Here is a 24,715-nt window from a genome sequence, read left to right on the forward strand (position 1 = left end):
ACTAGGTATATGGTAGAATGATCTAATATTTGAACTGTTTTTCCTACCAATGTGTTTGGGATAGTGGGTTTGGGGAATAAAGAAGATAGTTATAATATTGTCCTTATCACTTTAGAACATTTGTACATACTGTTGATGTGACTAAATGCTCCGGATGCTAACTTGGATTACATACTGAAGGTGTTGTTTGTCGGATTTTTCCATTAACAATGCAAGTGGATGCAACGTGGCCTTTTTTTATGCAGAACTCACCGCTGGGAAATAAGTCATTACAGGTAACCCTCTCTTTTAGCTCAGCATTCTGCTCCAGTACATTGATGACAGAGTACCTAGGTAAATTATTTGGAACTCTGAAAAGCAGATCAATCTTCTTGTCATGTGTCATCCATCTACATCAATATGAACTCCTTACATTTTGGTCTATAATCCAATGCAATGACGTTGTTTAAATTGCCCCATTATGACCATTAGGAACACTCTTTAGTTGGTTCCTGCATCACTTGGACTTGTGGACTTGCCTGCACCTTTTTTTTTTTTTTTTTTTTTTTGTGAGCATGTCTTACTATCTGACACTACAAGATGTGGTTAAGATGTGATTAGCTACATACTGTAGAATACTACATTTTGATTAAAGCTGTTTTTCTTGACTATTCTATGTTCCAAATAACTTCTATTTACTCTAGTTTCCCTGTTTTATTTTAAAAATTAATCAATCAAGGAAGAGAGAGACAAAGGGGGAGAGGTTAGGGAGGGATTTATCCACCTTCCATCAGCTGATTCAATTCTTCAAATGGCCACAATATCCAGGGCTAAACCCGGCTCTATTCAGGAGCCTGGAACTCCATCCTGCTCACCAAGATTGACATCAAAGGGCCCAGGTTCATGCAAAAGAGGAATTAAAATATGAACTCTTTCCATGAAAACATTTTCATAAAATATGGAAAATGTGTATTATGATTATGAGTATATGAATTTCTCAAACATTCTGTGCACCAACATAAACTCATTCTTTAATTTTCCACAAACACCTTGAAGAGATGTGACCCTAAAGTATCAACAGATTGCTATAGTCAGAAGAGAGCCCCAATTATCCAGGCATTAAATGTACCTTAATGAACCATGGTGCCAATTGATGCATTGATACAGGAATGAGATCTAGGCACCACCATATCTCACTTTTAGGAATGATGCCAGGAAAAACAAGAAATTGAAACCAAGTAATAGAGATGTTATCTCTAAATAAGTTAGAAATCACTGCATTAAATTTAAATGATTTGTATGCTTTAAATTTAGTAAATCAGTTGAACAACTTATAGAATTTTGTATTTTAAGCCCCATTCTAAACTATGTTTTAAAAGATTTAATGCTAACCTTTCTATAAACAACTGTTCCTATTCTTTCTCTTGCAGTGACAGTTTCTGATGAATAATGCAGTGTAAAGCTATTGAAGCAAACCTAGCCCTGAACTTTAGAAAACAACACTATTTTTGCCTGGGATAAAAATAAGCAACAAGAGATATCCAACAAAACAGTATCTGGATAAATATGAATTGTAGATGTGAATGCCATTTTCACATTAAAAGCTTTCTTTGACAGAATGAGAAAAGATATGGAAAGTGCTTGCTGCTTGACACAGTATTGTCAAAAAAGGTTCTTACTTTTAAAGCTGTAGTACCTTTGTTTCATTATGGTTTCTTTTCCAAAGTCATCTCCTATCACTGCCTTTGTTGAGCACTCCAGTCCAGAGGTACCATCCTCATTTGTGTTTGAGCGCATCAAGCTCACTGCCATCTCAAGGGTATTTCTTTCTGCAAGATTCTTCTTGAGAATATCCTCAGAATTTACTTTCTATTGTGTTAAAAAAGTATCGACCAATAAATTTTACTCCTCTAGACTCAGGATTTCCCTTACGAGTAAATGTTTCTCAAATAGATTTTGTAGCACAGATGGGGGTGTGGAAAAGATGAAGATCCATAGTGCATTTGACCCTATCTGAATGGTTTGCTTAAGAAAGCAAATACACTATTATGTGTCTGTTTTAACAAAACACATAGGCTCCTGTCCATGCGGCATATGGTCAAGAAGTTAAATATCCAGATGCCTAGAGGACAAAATGACAGCATGGTTTCAGGATGACTGGAAAGTCACCTCTGTGGCCATGTGCCATGCATGTGATACTGAAATCACTATAATGTGCAGCTTAGCAGGACATGTTTGTTTACCTATTTTTAAACTCCATCAGTTAGTTAAAGGATGTCTTTAACATTGATCAATGGACTCTGTGAGTATGTGTGACATTGATTCGGATAGAAAAAGATGGATGGTGGTTAAAGTAACCTCGCGTAGAAGAACAGTAATCTCTCCTTTGCTCCAAATTCTTGAATCACCTGTTTTGGTATCTTTTTTCATCTTATGTAAAATTCTACTCCAGGATTACTTCTTCAGAAAAGTCTTTCATATCTGAAGGAGCACCCTTTCTATCAATCTTTTTCCTCTAATTTTCCTTCATATGGTTTGTAGCCATGCAGTATTGTAACTTTGGTTTGTTTCTTATTACATCTCTCTCCCCAGTAGCAGGGGGATACCATGAGAAGAGCTTCTCTGCTTTTATCCTGTTTTATCAACAGAATCAATAATAAAAGAGTTCCCTGCATACAATGTTGTTCAGTATTTCTGGAATGAATTAATGAGTTTGAAGTCTTATTCATCCAATCTTTATTTAAGACATAAACATACTTGACAGCTGCATTTTTCTGGGTAAATTTCACTGTAATATTGGACAGGCCTGAAGTGCAGTAGAAATTTGGAGTGCTGTCTAACCATGTAGCACTGGGAAACACATATGAAATCGTATATCAGAACAGTTACTTGGTTCTGCAAAAACCTAAAGCCCCAACAGGTAGGTTGAGCACATGTTCAAAATTCCTTTAAGTTTCTTCAATTAAACAACTCTGTGTACCTCTAATTTTGTGCCAGGCTGTGTTCTGGACCCATCTGCTTTTTATTTTACATCCTCAATCAAAGTGAGGAAATAATTGCAGTTGTTTTAGCAAACGCAATTTACTAGAATCTTGATTAATGTTAAAAGTGTAACATCAAGTTATGTACTTATCCAATCATTTACTTATGAGAAACCACAAAGACTAATGTGTATTACTTTTTAACTTAATATTTTATCATATAGTAAACATGATCATAGCACATTATAAAATATTTGTTAGTTTTCTTGATATTATGCTTGTAATAAAGGATGCTTAAGCCGGTGGTTATGAGAATGGGAAGATGCAAGGTTAGTAGACAACTAGGACAAGAAGAAAACTACAACTGAGTCCAGGTTTCTGATAATAAACATATTGATGTGCATATACACAGCATGGGATTATGATACAGAGGTGCTTCTTAATGCAATACACATTTATAATTTAATTATATATGAGTACCTTTGCTTTGTAAATCCACAAAATATCATATTACTATATTTTTAATATTGGTTTCCATATCCTTGTTTTAGGACAAATTGTGAGTTTTTCTCACATGCATGTTTGTAATTGAGTCCTTGTTATATTTATTGTCTATATACGTAGAAAGTGGAATGACTCAAAGTCACTTAGTTTGGCCTGAGTGCCAGAGCTCACCTCATTCCAGTGTGATAATTCTCCACATTGATTGCAATTTTTTTGTTTGAAAACTTCAAGTGTGAATATTGAGAGGGTGAGAGACTTTTGCCAACTTATCCAGCTCTATTCTCCCTACTTTCCAATCTCACTGGAGAAAGGAAGCATTAGAGGAACCATGTCAGAAAACTCCAATTTTCCTTGACCAAGACAGGAGATTGAGAATGAAAATGAGAGGAGAACAAATGACTGCATCCCACTCAATAAGTTAATCAATAACCCCTTTCCTTCTGCCTAACATATCCTTGACACATCAGTAAAAGCACTTCCTGTACTAATTTTCAGGGGACATTAACTTTCCACAGAAACCATAGGACAATTAGCAAAACATTTCTTTAGAACATGAAAAAGTCTGCCATTGTCCAAACCTACCATGTAAACATACATTTAAACAGCAGAATGATGGACATGAGACTGCTTATGAAAGATTATATTACTGTAATAAAAGGGGGGCAATCATTGGGAGGAGGGAACTTGGGGAGAGGGAGGGAAATAAAATTAAAACAAAATATATAAAAAGTCAATCAAGAAACCAAAGGAAAGAGAAACACATTTCTCAAAATTGTATATAATGTTGTATAGCTGACATTCAGCATTTTTTTCTCTCATCTAATTAATTGTAAATACACAAAAGCTGCAATTCTCATTCCCAGATTCTTTAGGACTTTTTTTTAAGAGAGTATGGTAGGTAATTTAGATTTCCCTACAACAGAAATAAAAGTATTTAGAATGGCAAACGTCAATACTTTTTAAAACTACTCTTCATGCTGAGAAAAGAGAATTTGAAAACCTGCTAAATCTAAACGTATGGATTGCCTCTCTTCTGAGAATCCTGTCAGGTGTTCCAAATGCAGCTGGCAATCCCAGCAATTATATAGCATTTCCCTAAGATACACACTTTATACCTTATATCTATATAAGGACAATTTATATTATACTCAAAGTCATTCACAAAGACTTCATGTTTATACTTCATGACAGCTAAATTCTATAAATATGTCACTTTGCACTATTGATTTGCCTTTTGCCTCAGTATGGTTATGTTGTCTTAATATTGCTTTGAGTTTATGAAAGCAAGACACAGCAAACACCTTGGGAAAAGTTACATCAAGAGGGAAATTTTCCTGTCCCCTAGTGACACAGCATACTGAATATCTAGATTTCCAATAAATCAGCATAGCTTCATGTCAAATATTGAGTGATTTTAAGTACATCAGAAACATTTTCTTTTCTGTGGTGTTTCTATGGTTTAATTACATTGAAAAGCTTGTTAATGGTGTCTGAAACATTTTAGGAATATAGACATTTCTGATAGCCATAAAGAAAAGAAGAGAAGAACAGATGCACTAGATTAATCATATTTCACATTATTAGAGAGCAAAGCACAAATTTCTTCCCCTCAAACAATACCAGTGGACACAAGAGTAAAGACACAACTCTGATGTTTAATAACCTACACACAAGCTACAATATATTGTCACTTTTTTTTCTTTTTAATGTCTGGCAATAGCTGTTATGCCCCATTTCCTACTTTAGAATCTGATTACTGTAAGAGATATTTATGTTTCTTACTTTATGTGGAATATTTGTTGCTATGAATCTCAAATGTCAAATGAAGCTGTCATATATTCCCATATAAATTCCGAATAGTTTCAAAAGTCCCTATGGCAACTATGAACTAAGGAAGAGATCAGGATGTACGCTGCAGTTGCACTTTTATTTTGTCAGAGTTGACCTAACTCACAAAGTCAGAAGGAGTTCTGAATGATTCACGACACTTGTACAAAGAATTGCAGACATCTGGACATGTAAGTCCCAAAGGATGCTTGTAGAAAATGAGCAATCACGGTAAACATATCAGAGTGCAATCCTTAAGTGAATGGAATGGACTAGGAGAAGGAAACTCAGCACCCTAAAATAATTCCTATTAGATACCAAAATATATGTATCATTACACTTTGCCTTTAGAGAATCAGAAATAGGGTTCCTTGGAGTCCCTGACTGACCATATAGATTCATAGTTTATGATCATACTTCCCATTTAAACTCTAAGTGGGATTATGTTTTCCAAGATAAGTTAACCTAGGCTGTACGGCTTTTGGCAGCACAACCAAAAACTCCTACCTTGCTGTAGAATCTTCTAGATTGTCCTCAGCCATCATCTCCAGATCCTGCGAGCGTTTCTCATAAGCTTCTTTGAACAAATTCTCTCCTGTAACTTCTTTAGGGGTATCTTCATTTGCTTGAAGATGTTCTATCAGGTTTTGTTGGTGCCAATTCTGAAGGGCTCTTTGATAGGCAGGGGCCGGTCCTGGCACTGGTGCTAGTATATTGTGGTGGACAGGACTGTTGCTTTTCTTTAGTCCGTTTCTGTCCCGAGAGTGATTCTTCAACCTGCCCTGAACCGGGGTCCCTCTATGCTCATATCCTTCCTGCTGAAGGCAGCTTCCAGTGCTGGGCGAACCTTGAGAAGGATGACTAAACCATCTCCAGCGTAGCCTTAGGATCTGTTTCACATCAAACTCTTTCTTGCCGGACACTGACATCGTAGCAGGAGGCAAGACAAAAGCCTTCTCTCAGAGAAAGGAAACGGAGCCTTTGTTATCTCGTGTTTCTCTGCCTCTTCGGGGAATTAACAAAAGCACAAGTGCCAGGGGAGCAGTCGCGCTTGCTTTTGCTCCCCTCCCCCGCTGCCTATGGAACACTGAGAATACTTCTAGCCTTGCAGCCGAAGCAGAAAGCTGTCGCTAGTCGTGTAGGTGGGAACCCATACTGACAGGATGATGAGGTCAGACCTTAAACAAGTAAATCAGCTTAGCACAGGAAAGCAGCTACCGCAACACTCTCCAGCTGCCCGGATTGCAGGCTCGCAGCCCTCTCAACTGGGCTGCCTACAGTCTAGCTCATCTTGCGTTCTGAAGCACTTGGAGCCGCAGCTGAAATTGCAGACAAGTGAGCAGAAGCGGAGTGAGTGCTGAAGCTCACTTCTTTCTCGCTTCCTCCCCCCGCCCCCCCCCTTCAAATCTTGCCGTGTGGCAGTCATCTCACCCGCAGCTCATTTCTAAAACTGCACCACTTTGTCCCAAAAGACAGAGAAATTCATGATGATCTATTCTGGGGATTCTTATGATAGATTGTGAAAAGTAGTTCAGAAGTAAAACTGTCTTGCCATCAGTTCCTTCACACTAATTTGTTGCTATTAATTACATCCAAAACTCTGAATGTGTGAATGTCACTATGCAAACCTTGATATCAAAAACTGAACAATTTCAAAAACAAAATAAAGTGTTGGTTATCCACAGTCCTGCACATGCATCTGTTTACAAAGACACAGATCTCTCTCTCTCTCTCTCTCTCTCTCTCTCTCTCTCTCTTTCACAAACACACACACACACACACACACACACACACACACACACACACACACACGTCACATGGCCCATTAGAGGGTGTAGTATTTAAGGTTACATATGAGGAGAGCAGTGCATATCTAAGCTAGGTAGATTACAAGAAATGTCCTCTCAATGACCAAAGCTTGAAAATGAGCGGTTCATTTTGGCTCCATGCCAGTATAAACATCTCCTTATCATGCCCTTTACTTCCACAGGCAACATTAGAGGTTTAGTTTCATTGCTTAGACACCCTTAGGAGAGAATGCAATAGGGCATATTTTGAATTAATTCTAAATGACAGTATACTTCGCAGTAATAACTCTGCCCCAGGTATTTTGCGATCTGAAGCAGAATTACTATTTTGTACAGAAGTAAATGCTGCTACCACAGACTGCCACATATCAGGAATTCATCTACCAATACAATCTTGACATTGAACTTCGTTCAACTCTCATGTCATGCATAAGGGTGGTGTCCTTAGAAAGAATGTTGCATTCGTTTGTTTCTGGCTTTAATTGTGACTTAATGGTGAATGAGCTGTGTCAACTTAGACAAGTCACTTCTTTTCTTGTCAGTTTCCTCATATACTGTATGGGGAGACTAAGCAGATTTCTCAACTTCCATCAGCCCCAACATACAATGGTTTGCAAATTACTCAGAAATTTAGTGAAATGGGGCCCGGCAAAATAGCATAGTGGTTAAAGTCTTCGCCTTGCACGCCCGGGATCCCATATGCATGCCAGTTCTAATCCCAGCGGCCCTGCTTCCCATCCATCTCCCTGCCTGTGGCCTGGGAAAGCAGTCGAGGACGGCCTAAAGCTTTGGGACCCTGTACCCGCGTGGGAGACCTGGAAGAGCTCCGGCTCCTGGCTTCGGATTGGCTCTGCTCCAGCTGTTGCGGTCACTTGGGGAGTGAACCATCCAACAGAAGATCTTCCTCTCTGTCTCTCCTCCTCTCTGTATATCTGCCTTTCCAATAAATAATAATAATAATAATCATCATCATCATCATCATCCTGGAAATTTAGTGAAATGAATCTCTTTGCATTTTGGAAAATATTTCTTTCTTTTCTTTTTTTTTTCTTTTATTTTTCTTTCTCTCTTTCTCTCTTTCTTCTTTCTTTTTATTTCTTTCCTTTTTTCTAGATAATGCTTAGTTACTGTGCCCACTTGACCAGGGTGTAGGGTGCGAGATCATTCTTGGTGTTTCTGTGAGGATGATTGGATTGATCTTGAATTGGAATTGACACATTGAGTAAATCAGATTCCCTCCCTGATTCGATGAGCTTTATCCAATCAGTTGAATGGCTAACTAAAACAGAAAGCTGATTCTTCTGTGAACAAGAGGGAATTCCTCCTGCCCCACTGCCTTCAAACTGGAATGTGAATTTCTTTCAGGCCTTCAGACTTGAACTGAAACGCAACTTCATGCATTTAATGATACTGAGGCCTTGTTGGGGCTTTTAACTGACCGGATCTTTACTCTGTTAGACCTATCTTCAGACCATAGAAGGTCTCCCCAAGAGGCCACTGAACTTATCTGGACAATAAGACGCTGAACTTTATGCTAGGCAGGTGTTTGCAAGCAATGAATCTCAACTGAACTTGAACTATGGTTATGCAACAAGGTGGAGGAATCCACCATGGGGGGAGGGGTATGGGAGGGGTGGGGGGGATCCCCAGCGCCTATAAAACTGTACTACATAATATAATGTAAGCAACAATAAAAAAAAAATAAAAATAAATTCTGCTAGCATTCAGGCTTGAACTCCACCCTACTTCCCCTGAGCCTCTAGCTTGTCAACTGTAGATCTTGGAACTTGTCAACCTCAATAATCACATGAGGTGAGCACTCTTTCTTTTTCTAAAAAAAAGTTGTTAAGATGACATATTTTTAACACATATTATAGTCAAAGGCTTAATGGCTCTAATACGGAAGTAAAACATTGGATACTGGCATATTGACATAGTAAGCTAAGACTCTGCCCATGGTGCCGGCCTTTCATATAGGTGCTGGTTCATATTCTAGCTGTTCCACTTTTGATGCAGCTCCCTGCTAATGGCCTGGAAGGCAGTGGAGCAGGACCAAGGCCTTGGAACCCTGCACCATGTGGAAGATCCAGAAAAAAGTTCCTAGCTCCTGGCTTCAGATCGGCTCAGTTCGTGCCATTGTGGCCATTTGGGAAGTGAACCAGCAGATGGAAGACCTCTCTCTCCTTCTCATTGTAATTCTGTGTTTCAAATAAAAATGAATAAATCTTAGAAACAAGAAAGAAAGTGTAGAAAGTCCATAGTTCAACAGGAAGATAGAAAGGCCTATAAACAGTAATCAATAATGTGAAGCTAATTTTTTAGAATCTCCTCCCACCCCACCATGCAAACATTGTATAAATTCATCTCTTTAGTAAATCTTGACTATTGTCTAGGCTTTTCTCATATGTAGAAGTTATTACAATACACTGTCAGATGCATAATTGAATTTTACATGAGTTACAACTTTCCATTCATTTTACAGAGGGTTATATAAACCCAGTTTTGACATTTATAAACATTTCTCTTTGGTGTGTGTGTTTTCCATATTTAGCATGTAAATAATTGTGGAAAATCTGAAATGGTTCTTCTCATAGGATCCAGAGAGATCAATAATTCTTGACAACTACATCTGCATTGCCTTTCTGTTACCTAGGTAAGAAACATTTCAAGTAAAATACTTGGAATCAGATTCCGTATTTTAGACTAACTGAACCTACAGTGCGATATTGGATGCTGATGAGACAAATGGTAAGTATTAGAGTGAATGAGAGGTTAGAACACACATGCAAATAGTATTCATGATAACAAGAAGTACCACTTTGGCCATATTACTAGACTTAAATGATACCTTCTTGATTTTTTAAAAAGTTAATTAATTAGTTATTATTACACTTTTAGCTTAACATTTTATTATTTTCAGAAGTTATTTTAAATTCACGTGGTAATCAAAAGTTCAATGACTCTATTACATACAAAGATTAAGAAATAAAGATGGGGCCCAGCGCAATAGCCTCATGTCTAAATTCCTCGCCTTTAGTGTCCCAGACGCACTGCTTCCCATCCGGCTCTCTGCTTGGGGTCTGGAAAAGCAGCAGAGGATAACCTAAAGCCTTGGGACCCTGCACCCACCTGAGAGATCCGGAAGAAGCTTCTGGTTCCTGGTTTCAGAAAGGCTCAGCTATTGCCATTGCGGTCACTTTGGGAGTGAACCAGCAGATGGAAGATCTTTTTCTCTGTCCTTTTCTCTTAAAGTCTGCCTCTCCAATAAAAAAATAAATTAATTAATGAAGCATTGATCTTGTCTAAATTTACAATTATAAAAGAGGGATCTACGTACACTGAAGCAGAAAAAAGGTAATATCTGTGAGAATAGATATTCTGTCTTAATCATCATTTCTTTTCTGTTATCATATTGTCTACCTTGCACCTAGTAATATTTAGTCTATGTAATATAAGACAATAGTAGATTATAATCAAATTTGTTATCGCAAATTTGTTTATATTTATATTAAGAAAGTTTACTTTCTTTTTTTAAGATTTATTTATTTTTATTACAAAGTCAGATATACATAGAGGAGGAGAGACAGAGAGGAAGATCTTCCATCTGATGATTCACTCCCCAAGTGAACTCAATGGCCAGTGCTGTGCCGATGTGAAGCCAGGAGTCAGAAACCTCTTCCAGGTCTCCTACACGGGTGCAGGGTCCCAAGCCTTTGGGCTGTTCTCCACTGCTTTTCCAGGCCACAGGCAGGGAGCTGGATGGAAAGTGGAGCTGCTGGAATCAGAACTGGGGTCCCTATGGGATCCTTGCGCATTCAAGGCGAGGATGTTAGCCGCTAGGCCACGGCACTGGGCCCAAGAAAGTTTACTTTCTTATTAAGTACTAAACTCTTAGGAGGAAAGGAAGATATAAAATAGCTCTGCAGCCAAAATAACTGCCTAAACTAATCACTGATTATACAACTAGACTGTAAACATGTTGAATATTCAGGGCAACTTGACAGTCATTGATTCTCTTGATGTATTCTCAGCAGAAACTTGGCCAGCAAGTGAATCAGTCAGCTGCTGAAAGCATGGCATTAACATAATTCAAATGGATTGGATATTATTTTGTTTTATTTCTTTCCTATCATTATCTGATTACACCACTTTCAAAAAATAGCTTATCCAAATGCGTAATCTTCTATGTGATAGAAGTTACACATAAAGAGTCTATCATAGCCGTTAGGTGGAATGATTCACTTGACATGAGCCACACTGAGCAGCACTAAGGTGGTAAAACAAAAGGAATTTTGGATTTCAAAAGCCTGTATGCTGAACACGTCATATTTCAATGTGCTACATCATTGTATTGAAAGTCAGTACAAAAAATGTGGGAAAGGCTAAAAAATAACTAATGTAGACTTATGATCACAGTTCCCTGCAAGAGATCAAAGAATATAGTGAAAATATTACAGTAACATCTCTTCCATTTACAGCCATTTAGAGGAATTGTTTTTAGCATTCATATCTGTCTCAGTACAGTAGTAAGTAATTTTCATTGTTAATATTTGAACTGAGTACAAAAGCATCTGTTTTGTCTCAATAAGTGACACATTCCACATAAAAATGGTATTACTGTGACAAAACACAAAACTGGTTTTGCGTGCTTTTTAATTGTCTGGTGAGAATGATATGATAATGCATCCTCAACAGAAGTTTATATTTAGAGCCAATGAAAATTTGGAAAGTATACGTCATTCAATGTATGGTTTTCTGTTGCAGGAATTATGATAATCAACAAGACATTTTTAAATGAAAATATATTTCATTAGAGAACATTTTTTTTGAAAAAATGTACATTTACGTTTCTATCTTTATATCAGCACTGTTTAGAGTAGCCAGGAGATGGAAACATCCTAAGTGTGCATCAACTGCTGAACGGATCATGTTACAAGTTAATCAATTCTATTCCCCAAAGAGTCTGAACGGAATCCTGGAAGCTCGAGAGTCTTTGTTCACTGGCAAGCACCGATCAGTGAACTGTCCCATACCACTGCAAGTGAAAGAGGGGGGCGGCCTTGAGCAGCCGTGTTCAGGGGTTTTTAAGCAATGATCGTCCAATCAGCTAGGAGAGCACTGGAATATGATATAAATTATTTAATCAAATAAGCTTACATCAGTGCACAATACAAATTATCCTATCAAATGTTGTACTGCAAAACAAACACCCAATTGATTTAAGCATCATTCACTCTAAAGGAGCCATTCAGTAAGAGCTGCGTCTCTTCTAGTAGAGAACCATTGAATCAGGCAAACAAGTCTTTCCAATTCCATGTGCAGAAACCAATTCGGGGTAACCACCTTACCATGTGAGCTATAAAAGAAAAGCAAGATCTCATCCTGGAATGAGATATTTTCTTGTGGTAAGCACTTTCTCTCGCCTTTCAAAATTTTCTGAAAAATCTAGGTTTAGGTCCAAGAAATGTAACAGGAAATCTAGCATTTCTGTCAACGATTTTTTTATTGTCCAGGCTGTCACAGATAATGGTAGTGTGTTGCACATAGATATATTGTGAAATACTACACAGACATTAAAAAAAAAGATGGCATCTTGCCATCTGAAACACCACGCATGGAACAGGGACTATTAAATATGCCATGAACAGATAGATAAATATCACATGATCACACTAGGAATTGAAAATATATTTGCAGTTACCAGAGGATAGAAAGGGAGTGGAGAGAGTGAGACTAATTGATGAATCATAGCTAGCCAGGATTAAGAACTTCTGGAGTGGGCCCGGAGCGATGGCGCAGTGGTTAAAGGTCCTCCCCTTGCACGCCCGGGATCCCATATGGGTGCCGGTTCTATCCCGGCAGCCCCCCTTCCCTTCCAGCTCCCTGCCTGTGGCCTGGGAAAGCAGTCGAGGACGGCCCAAAGCTTTGGGAACCTGCACCCGCATGGGAGACCTGGAAGAGGCTCCTGGCTTTGGATCGGCGCAGCACTGGCTGTTGAGTTCACTTGGGGAGTGAATCATCAGATGGAAGATCTTCTCTCTGTCTCTCCTCTCTGTATAAAATAAAATAAATCTTTTATTAAAAAGATAAAAATAAAATAAATCTTTAAAAAAAAGAACTTCCGGAGTTCTTGTCAATTTTTGGTGAAGATAAATAATGTTAATTTTCTGTAAATGTCTGTAAAAAAAACACACTAGAAGATAGGGTTTTTGGATGTTTTTGCTATAAAAAGGGTTAAATGCTTGAAAGGATACATATATTTATTCTGATTGAACATTACACTGTTTATATGTAGCAAAACATCACACATTATCCCACAAATACACATGATTTTTACATTTCTGCTAATTAAATAAGTAAAATAGAAAATTGAATAAACAACAGCAATAACACAATGATATACACAATCAAGGCGCTAAATAAAAAATTTTTGGGAGTTACCAAATGAGCTATAGAGGTATCAATTCACCATAGTACCTACACTTGTTGACTAATTTGAAATCCATACATGTTAGGTGCCTTCAATAAGCCCAGAAAAACATGTGTATTTTTACATTTTAAGATGTATTTATTTATTTTTATTGTAAAGTCAGATAAACATAGAGGAGGAGAGACAACAGGAAGATCTACCCCCCCTCCCCGCCGCCGATGATTCATTTGCCAAGTGACCAGAATGGTCAGAGCTGAACCAACCCGAAGCCAGGAGCCTGGAGCTTCTTCTAGGTCTCCCACGCGGGTGCAGGGTCCCAAGCTTTGGTCCGTTCATGACTGTTTCCCAGGCCACAAGCAGGGAGCTAGATGGGAAGTGGGGCTGCTGGGATTAGAACCAGCGCCCATATGGAAACCGGCACATGCAAGGTGAGAGGTTTAGCCCTAGGCTCCTGTGCTGGGCTCCCCCGAAATTATATATTTTTAAAGACTGTACATGGGTTCTACATTTTTTGGTAGCAAAATATGCTTATCTTTTAATTCCATTTCCATAAAATACCTGAAATGCTTTTGATTTAATAAAACAACTTAAAAAATCTGACTTTTAAAATTAACATTTGCTCATATGATAGAAAGTGAATTCTTTGCCTTTGCTTAGATTAATTATATAATTTGTAATGCCTTTTAGCTTTTCAAAATTTATTAGGGAGAGACAGAGAAAGAGAGAGAAAACTCTCACTCATTGCTTTACTATCCAAATGCTCTCAAGAGCTGCAGCTGGGCCACATCAAAGCTGACAGCTAAGGAGTTGATCCCAATCCCCCATGTGGGGGGCAGGGACCAGTCTATTGAGCCCTGGCTGCTGCTTCCGGGGGTATGAACTCTCAGGAAGTTGGAATCAAGAAAAGAGTTGGGAATCAATGTAAACACTCTGCTATAGTAAATGCCTGCCCTCATGATGTATTTAACTTCTTTTTTTTTTTTTAAAGATTTATTTTTTATTATTTTGTTATTGGAAAGGCGGATGTACAGAGAGGAGAGACAGAGAGGAAGATCTTCCATCCGATGATTCACTCCCTAAGTGAGCGCAATGGGTCGATACTACGCCGATCCGAAGCCAGGAGCCTCTTCCGGGTCTCCCACGCGGGTGCAGGTTCCCAAAGCTTTGGGCCGTCCTCGACTGCTTTCCCGGGCCACAGGCAGGGAGCTGGAAGGGAAGCAGGGCTGCCGGGATTAGAACCGGCGCCCATATGGGATCCCGGGCGTGCAAGGCGAGGACCTTTAACCACTTGCGCCACCGCGCCGGGCCCAATGTATTTAACTTCTTAATAGTGAGCTTCATATTGCATCAGCTATGCCTCTATTTTCAAACTTCATAGTGAATATGAGGAAGAAAACTGAAGTTTAGTTGTGTTTGAAACAGGATCACAAATATCTACAGCTATAGTTAGAATTTATTTTAAAATTCATTAAGATTCAGGGCCAGCATTGAGGCAAACAGGTAAAAACTATGACCTTTGACACCAACATCCCATATGGACAACAATTGTTGTCCACCCAAATCCCTGCTGGTGAGAATCCCTGCCAATGGCTTGGAAAAACAGCAGAAGACAGCTCAAGTGCTTGGGTTCTTGCACTCACGTGGAAGACCTGGATGAAGCTCTTGGCTGCTAGTTCCATTAGGGGAGTACATCAGTGGATGGAAGAGTCTCTATCTCTCTCTCTTCCCGTAACTCAGTAACTCTGACTTTCAAATAAATAAGTAAATTCTTGGTAGCGTTGGTGGGGGACACTGACACAGTGGCTGAGTTATCAGTTGGGATGCCCACATCCTATATCAGACTGCTTTGTTTGAGTCCCAGCCCTTCTGCATTATATCCACAATCCTGATGATGGAGAATCCTGAGAGGCCGTAGATAACGGCTCAAGCGCTTGCTCCCCTGACACTCATGTTAAATACCTGAATGCAATTCCACGCTCCTGAGTTGGGATTCTCCCAGCCTCCCAGCCATGGCTGCAGCACACATTTGGACAGTCAACAACGGGATAAAAGTCTCTCTCTCACTTTTTTCCTTTCAAATCAATGAATATTTTTTAAAAAGAAATGAAACATAAAAATCTTGATTTTTCCAAAATGAAATTTCATACTAAAATTAGTTAAATTCAGTTCCAAAACAAGTGAAGTGAAAAACTAAGAATGTAAATTGTTAGTTTTCAACTTCCCAAATATGTTGTGCAGGAAAGGATATCTAAATTATACAAAATCGGCACCATCATCATCGAACTAACAAAAATATCAACTTTATATTTTACATCTAACTATAACAATAAAACCAGAGTAATTTGTTATTTTAGACTGAAGTCTCTTTCCTCATTTTCAGATGAAAACTTGAAAAGAGAAAAAATGTAGCATAGAATTGTAAGGCAGTGGTTTTATGTGTGTATATATGTATACGTACTAAGGTAATTAAAACGTTCGTAGAAACTGAAGTTAAAAGACAAGTGTCTATTTTGCAAACATGTTAGAAATCCATACTGTTTTTTTAAATAATGTGCTATTTACATAAAATTTTTGAGAACATCACATATCTGTGATTTAAAACATTTCATACAAAAATAAAATTAGCTTTCAATTCCCTTTCCAAGAACTTCATGAAGTGCCATGTACACACAGGTTTGCATCAGTTGTGCATTGTGTGGTATTTTCAACAAAATCCTGTCTTTTAGCAACTAATCCTACCCTTCTCAGCAAGGCACGTTCAAAGGCTAGCTACTTCATCTCTGCCTGCGAAGATGTTGACAGAGTGAGGCATGCATGTATTTCAGTAAAGTCTCACCAAATCACACGCCATAGATAAAAAAAAAATACTTGAATCAATAACTTCAGTTAAATAGTAAGGTTTTTTTTGTACTAACACTATGAAACTGTACAGATAATCACACAAACCCTGAAATAAACATATAGCCACATTCCTTTACTGATAGGCATACCCACATGGATGAACATGGATTCTGGGTGGTTAGACACATGAGAAAGAACTAGAGGCTCTAATAATGTTAAGTTCAGTTTTCTCAGAATATAAATGAGGTCTACAAAATGCTATTTTTTAAAGATTTAAAAGTCAAATATACAGAGAGGAGGAGAGACAGAAAGATCTTCCGTCCAATGATTCACTCCTCAAGTGAGAGCAACGGCCGATGCTATGCCGATCCGAAGCCAGGAGCCTCTTCCGGGTCTCCCACGCGGGTGCAGGGTCCCAAAGCTTTGGGCAGTCCTCGACTGCTTTCCTGGGCCACAGGCAGGGAGCTGGAAGGGAAGCAGGGCTGCCGGGATTAGAACCGGCACCCATATGGGATCCCGGGCGAGTTCAAGGCGAGGACTTTAGCCACTAGGCCACGCTGCCGGGCCCCAAAATGCTATTTTTAAGCAAAATGCTTTAGTATTAAGAAATGTATTCAAAAATACTAATGCAGATGCTCATTTATTACTTATATCTTCATAATCACAATATATAGAAGAAATTTAAATGTAGTGTGCCACTTTTTGGTAACATATCTTGCATCAGTAAGTCCTAACAATATATAAATTGTTTATGATGATTTGATTTAGGTTTGGCAGTCGAATTAAGCATAAAGATTTCTTATAAATAGCTTCAGATAAATATTCAGCATAAATTTTGAATATAAATATGTTATAAACATTATTTCCATAGATATTAGCATTCTCTCGATTTTGAGTTTCTAATATCACCCTAGTTGCATAGACAATTTAGCTCTGGAAATTTTTATCATCTATCTATTACCTGGTAAAGGTAGATATTTATAGTGAATTTTCTGTCAAAAGGTTTATGATCAAATGGGTGAAATTCTGTTTAATTTTAGCGAAATTCTAAAACAAGATGCCACAAGTAGTATAATAAAATCCACAAATAACATTTCAGAGTGTGATGTTACTGAAGGAAATGTAAGCATCACAACATTGTCAATGATGAGTTACAGCGAAGAGAGGAAAAGCGAAAAGCAGGAGGCTGCTGTGCTCGCATAGATAAGGGATGACAAAGACATGAATCAGATTTATGAGAATAGGAAGCTGGGAGAAAATAAAAAAAAAAGCATGAGGTAGCATCAGATGACTGATTAGAAATAAGTTCTGACATGAACCACAAACAATTATTCCATCTCTTCCTTTGGTAACTGAGACGTTGATGAGGAAGTGGTAAAGAGGAACGTAGGAACAACTGACCAGGTCAGTTTGGAGAGCAGAGAATATGAAATGGCATGCTTAGCTTGGATAGACTGAGTTTATTGTCTCAATGAAATATTGGCATGGATATATACAAGATGAGTTTTGAAAATTTCCTTATGGACTTTACTTCAGAGGTCAAGGAGGGGATGGATATTCGACAATGTTCAATATAATCTATCAATAGATATATGAAGAAACCCTCAGGGTCTCTAATATGCAAACCAGAATCACAGTGAAGTATCACTGCACTTATAGTAAAACTGGCTATTTTACAAAACAGAAACAGCAGTGTTGGAGAGGATGTAGGGAAAAGGGAGCCTTTATACCTGATGTGTGGGAAAGTAAATAAACACAACCATTCTGGGAAATGGATTGAAGGTTCCCGAAATGTTGATACAGACACTACTTCATCTGGCAGTCCCATGACTGGGTAGATGTTGAAAAAAGTTGAAGTCAGTATGTTGAAAATAAATGTGCACTTTCATGTTCATTAAAATATTATTTATATTATCTAAAATCCTGGAAGCATCCTAATTGTTTAACAGTGAATGGATGGACTTTTAACCACAACATAGTACAAAAATGGACTGTTTCTTAAACTGGGAAAAAAAATCCAGAGGATTCTGTCCTTTATAATAACATGGAAAACAGACAGTATTATGATTACATAAAATATGGCAGGTACAGAAAGACAAATACAGTACAGTCTCACTTATACTCTCACGGAGAATCTTAAACAGTTAAACCTTAGTAGAAGCAGAGAGTAGAATGGTGATTACCAAAAGTTAAGAGAGAAGTGTGCAAAATTTCAGTTAGACAAAAACAATAAATTGTAGTGTTTTCTTGCACGGTACAGTGGCTATAACTAAAGATGAAGTACATTTTGAAGGAGCTGAAGGAGAGGAGTTTAAAGTTTATCATCACAAAGCAATGGTAAGTATTTGTGGTGATAGATACAGTCATTTGCCTGATCCAAACTTTCTACAATGTATGTACATGTTAAAATACCACATTATATCCCTAAAGTGAATATTTATCAATTTAAAATTAATCTTCTTGTAAAGCTTATGAACAGTTCAGACTATTCAAAGAAGGCTGCCAAAGAGGGAAGAGAGAGAACAAAGAGGTATCAGAGGAGAGGGTTTAAGGAATGCCTTAGTGAAAATCCAAAATCTCAACCTAGGTTGTAAAGTTCAACTGACACACAGGATAAAAGAGGTTGCTATTGAATGTATCAAATGTAAAGGAATTAGACATAGTAAAACTCTTAGGTAGTTTCAATATTGTTCTGTTATGGGGAACAGAGTTATGGGGACTGAGTTCATGGTTACGAAGACAGAGGATTTAAAGAAAACTCAAACAGCTGCATAGATGTGACATTGTTTTACCTGAATGGCAACCGGGTCAGTGTATTTTGTGAGACCCTTCTTACAGGAATTACATTTTGGAATACTAAGGTGCAAGCTGGAAAACTTCACAGAACACGCATGATGAAGATGGAACTTTTCACTGTCCTTGAGACATGAATTATGACAACAGATGAAGCTGTGCATATATATCTGAACTCTCACCTGAAGCTTTCCACAGGTAGTTGGAAATCTCAATTATTATCAAGGCTGAGCAAATGAGTATGTACAGAAGCTAATATTATTTTAAAAGTTCAATTTACAGTTTTGGTTCTTTCAAATCTGATTAGCGTTCATTTTGTCATGCAAAAATTGTGTTTCGGGCCCGGCGCGGTGGTGCAGTGGTTAAAGTCCTCGCCTTGCACGCCCGGGATCCCATATGGGCGCCGGTTCTAATCCCGGCAGCCCTGCTTCCCTTCCAGCTCCCTGCCTGTGGCCCGGGAAAGCAGTCGAGGACGGCCCAAAGCTTTGGGAACCTGCACCCGCGTGGGAGACCCGGAAGAGTCTCCTGGCTTCGGATCGGCATAGTATCGGCCCGTTGCGCTCACTTGGGGAGTGAATCATGGGACGGAAGATCTTCCTCCCTGTCTCTCCTCTCTGTATATCCGCCTTTCCAATGAAAAAATAATAAAAATAAATCTTTAAAAAAAAATTGTGTTTCACAAGAGGCTTATTGGTTATAGTTGAGATGTCCTAAGAAAAATACCATTTGAAAAAACAGCCTAGGTTTATCAGACTCTGGTTTCAGAGATATCTGGAGTAAATAATGACAAAAATTGGAAATAGTGTAGTCATCTAGAGGGAAATCTTTGAAGTGATTATGTTTTCAGTTCTCTTACTGACTTCTTATGTGAGAAAAATTATAACTGCATCTTGAGCCTAGGGTTTTCCTTTTATAAAAGAAGCCAATGACCATTATGTCCTTCCTCTAGCTTCTGAGATGTTGTGAAGAAAAGTTATTTAAAATATAAGGAATATGCAACCATGTAGAAATTGGCGATGTAAAAATACAATTTCTCATGACAAAACCATCATTTCAGACTAGTTTTTTGTTGGGAGGATTTATTTAAATGTATCCTTATGTTTCATGAATAGTTACATAAAATTAATTTCCGGTGTAAGTGAATTGCTTTCTGATGGGGTGGATAGACACTGCGATGACTGGAAGGTAGTTAAGAGTTATAGTAGTTGAAAGAGGTTATAATTCTCTCATCAAAAAAGATGAATAAAGCATTCTTCCAAAAGTGAACAATCCATCTTAATGATAGCATTAAACTGTTCTGTGTGTGCTGATAAACATGGCTATCACCTGAGAATGAAACAAAGTAATTTTAAAGTATAGACAAGTGTAATTCAAGACAGAAAATAGAGTAGTCTCTCAGTCAGAAATATGAGAAAGAGAGCTTTTTGTTCTTGATTAAAAAAAAAAAAAACCTATAGACACGGAGAACTGGTACTGTGGCCTAGCAGATGAAATCATTGCCTGCCACACTGGCATCTGATAAAGATGCTTGTTTGTACCTGGCTGTTCCAGTTCCAATCCAGCTTCCTGCTAATGGCCTGGGAAAAGCAGTGAAAAATAGCTCAAGTGCTTTGGCCCCTGCACCTGCGTGGAAGATCAAGACAAAATTCCTGGTCCTGGCTTTTGCCTGGCTCAGAGCTAGCTGTTGAAGCCAATTGGAGAGTGAATCAACAGATGGCAGATTTCTTTGTCGCTGATTTTTAAATAAATGAAAAAGATAAAATTTGACATTTATGACTTTGTCTACTCTGGCTGCTACAACAAAATGCCATAAACTAAATTGTTTAAGCAACATGCATTTGTCATTGCTCTGAAGTTAGAAAGTCCATTGTCAAGGTGCAAGTTGCTTACGTTCTTGGCTAGTGTTTTCTTTCTGGCTCATGGTGGATTTTCTTCTTACTGTGTCTTTATGGTAGAGGAAGCAAGTCCAGGTTCTTTTCTATTATAATGACAATAATTCCACCATAAGGGGCTCCACTCTAATAAACTCATATTTTTAAAATTTATTTCATTTTTATTGGGAAGGCAGAATTACAGAGAGAAGAAGGAGTGAGAGAGAGAGAGAGAGAGAGAGAGAGAGAGAGAGAGAGAGAGAGTATGCTTCCATCTGCTGGGGCACTCCCCAATGGCTGCATTGGCCAGCGCTGATCCAATCTAAGGATCCAAGGCTCTCAGCCAGAGTTTCCTCTGAGTCTCCCACATGAGTTCAGGGGCCAAAGGACTTGAGCGATACTCCACTGCTTTCCAGGCCATAAACAAGGAGCCAGATTGGAAGTAGAGCAACTGGGACAAGAAACAACACCTGCAGGGGATGCTGTGGAGGCTTAACCTACTATACCAGGCACTGGTTCCAAGAACCCACCTTTTACTACTAACATACTGAAGGTTAAGGCTGCATCATCTGAATTTGGAGGAATAGAAACAATCTGTAGTAATTTGTTTATTTGCTGTTCTTTTGGTCTCACATCACGCATTTCTTTTCTGTATTTCTGTTTTTTCCTGTTTGTTTGTTTTTTGTTGTTTTTTGCTGTTGTTGCTTATTTTTCAATGAAATCCTAATTCTTGTGTTCCATTAATGGAGCTCTTGAACTACTTTGGTTTGGAGAAAACTGATTCATGAATCCTTGCTCAAGCAAACTCCTTAAAATTGCATTTTACCTCACTTTGCCTTTTCCTCTAGCAAAGACAATAGTATTAATTTTGACTCTACACTGTATTATAATGCCTGAAAACTTTATAAGGGCCATGCACAGCATAAATAATAAAAACATTGTGTCACTCATAATGTACATATGCTAGTTGGAAATCTCCAAAATAGTTTTGATCTGGGGCTATGTATCTGTTATAAACTTTGGTATTTTATAAACAGATGTTGTGTTTAAATGATAATTGTAATTCAAAAACTGATGAAAATAAAATCAAGCATCAAAGCAGTAGCAGCATGTCTTTCACCTTAACGTACCTCAATACTCTAACTATATTGAACGGACATTTACAGTGAGATAATGAGAGAATAGAAATTGATTAATGCTATCATTTCTGTGAGAAATGTGGCTATACAAAAAAGCATTCTTTACAGTTCATCAAATGGTTAACTTTATTTAAATTTTATTGGGTTTATTTTTTCCCTTCTTCTGTTTTATTTTTAATTTTATGATACAATTCCATAGATTCTGGGATTTCCCTTACCCCTTCCCCAAATTCTCTCCCCACAACTGATTTCCTCCATATGATTACAATAGTATAGCCTTTCAAAAACAATCATAACTTCATCAATTTGCCAGTTAAATATGTCCTGACACTGCTGGTATAGACAATGGCAGACAGTCCAGCACCGTATTATCAAGATACATCCAACAATCTCATTGGGAGTCCATCTTTGATTTGGAAGCAGAGATGTGTACTGCATTATACCTTCACAGCTGGACATGAAAGTCTCTATCTTGCCATTACTATGTATTTCTTTAAATTAAAAGCCATAAAACAAAATCAACAACAGGAATAAAGTTAAAAAACTTATAACACCATAAAGTTAAATCACATGCTATGAAATGACCAATATGTTGATGAAGAAATAAAAAAGAAAACAAAAGAACTTCTTGGAGAAAATGATGTTACTGTAGAGCTGTGAGTCAATAAAGTATTTAATAAAATAAACTGCTTTGAAGAAATGAAAAACAAAAATATTAAAACCCATGAATTGCAACAAAAACAGTATTAAAAGTATTAAAATATATTGATCATATATTTTGCATGAAGCTTGCCTTATATCAGACAGAACACATGGTGTTCAGCCTTTCGGGATTGACTAATTTCACTGAGCATAATGGCCTCTAGTTGAGACCATTAATGACCAGATATGTGTAAGAATTCAAATGTGGGACCTGGCGGCATGGTCTAGTGGCTAAAGTCCTCGCCTTGAACTCGCCAGGATCTCATAGGGGTGCCGTTCTATCCCGGCAGCTCCACTTCCCATCCAGCTCCCTGCTTGTGGCCTGGGAAAGCAGTCGAGGACGGCCCAGAGCTTTGGGACCCTGCACCCGTGTGGGAGACCCGGAAGAGGCTCCGGGTTCCCTGCTTCGGACCGGCACAGCACTGGCTGTTGCAGTCATGTGGGGAGTGAATCATCAGATGGAAGATCTTCCTCTCTGTCTCTCCTCCTCTCTGTGTATCTGACTTTGTAATAAAAATAAATAAATCTTAAAGAAAAAATTCAAATGTGTAGGCCCAGCGTGGTGGTCTAGCAGCAGGAGTTCTTGCCTTGCATGTGCCGGGATCCCTTATTGTGGCTGGTTCATGTCCCAGCTGTTCCACTTCCTGTCCAACTCCCTGCTTGTGGCCTCGGAAAGCAGTGGAGGATGTCCCAAAGGCTTAGGACCCTGCACCCATATGGGAGACCTGGAGGAAGCTCCTGGCCCCTGGCTTTGGATTGGCTCGGCCACAGCAATTGCACCCACTTGTGGAGTGGGTCCACAGATGGAGGATCTTTCTCTCTGTCTCTCCTTCTCTCTGTATATCTGAATTTGCAATAAAAATAAATAAATGTTAAAAAACTAAAAAAAAAAATTCAAATGGTTTCTTAAAACTTTATTGTTCAATTGAAACTGTGATCCTGAAAACTAACCAAACTTCTGTTTGCTCAAAAAGAAGACAAATGATCCTTACCTTACATTTGCCTTGATTTCAGGTATTAAACTCACAGGAGGTATATTGTGAAGCACCTATAGGAAAATAATTGCGTTTCCCACTAATTTATAAGTTCTATTGTGATGACAACTGATTCAGAATACATACCCATCAGCAGAAATATATAGTCTAAAAACATGAATAAATTCTAACCATCTTCTCACGGCCAATGACTATCTGTTCTTCAATTATCTATTTTAATGTCACTCCCTCAGGGAAGCTATTATTACATAGGATTATAATTATTTGTTTAGTGTTGTAGCCTCTTCTTTGTGAACAAAGACTCTGTTTGCTCATCGTATCTTTAAAATTAATCAAAATGTTTCATGGATAGTAAGTATTCTGTGAATATTTATTGAAAGAGTGATTGAAGATGGAAATACCAGCTTTAACGCAGTCATCAGTCATCTTGACCTTGTTTCTCATATTGTAAAGGTCACTTTAATTAATTAATGCCCGACTGCTGTATTTTTCCAAACATTTAACAATTTCTGAAGACGTATTGAGTAGTCACAAGCACAGAAAGGTACTACTGCTAACTACAAGATTGAGGCCAGGTAGACACTGCAATACTCTGTAATATGTGGGACTGCTCCCATAACAACATCATCCAAAAATAGGAATATTAGAGAGGGTGAGAAATACTAGAACAGGTGAAGGGACTTTTTTTCTTTTAAAAACACCAAAGACAAAAAAAGTGAAACAAATTCAAGCAAACAAAACTGAAAGCTTTGTGCCCGCCACCTTCTATGATATCTGACCCTCCCTCTCTAATCAGAGACCCTCATGGATCGGCATCCCTCTCAACTATGTAATCAATATTGAAA

At 38.2% G+C, this 24,715-nt stretch overlaps 1 protein-coding gene across 1 annotated transcript in view; it reads right to left on the reverse strand.

Annotated features, from left to right (window-relative positions):
* KLHL4 (kelch like family member 4) overlaps window positions 1–6,366 on the reverse strand; it is an 84,895-nt gene extending 78,529 nt beyond the window's left edge. The window contains exon 1 of the mRNA XM_040999580.1: window positions 5,799–6,366. Within this exon, the coding sequence (XP_040855514.1) occupies window positions 5,799–6,220 (422 nt within the window). The 5' untranslated portion in view covers window positions 6,221–6,366. The remainder of the gene's footprint in view (window positions 1–5,798) is intronic.
* Between the last annotated feature and the right edge of the window lie 18,349 nt (window positions 6,367–24,715).

The sequence above is a fragment of the Ochotona curzoniae genome, unplaced genomic scaffold, assembly GCF_017591425.1.
Source record: "Ochotona curzoniae isolate NIBS_2020 unplaced genomic scaffold, NIBS_Ocur_1.0 scaffold_1852, whole genome shotgun sequence".
Lineage (NCBI taxonomy): Eukaryota > Metazoa > Chordata > Mammalia > Lagomorpha > Ochotonidae > Ochotona > Ochotona curzoniae.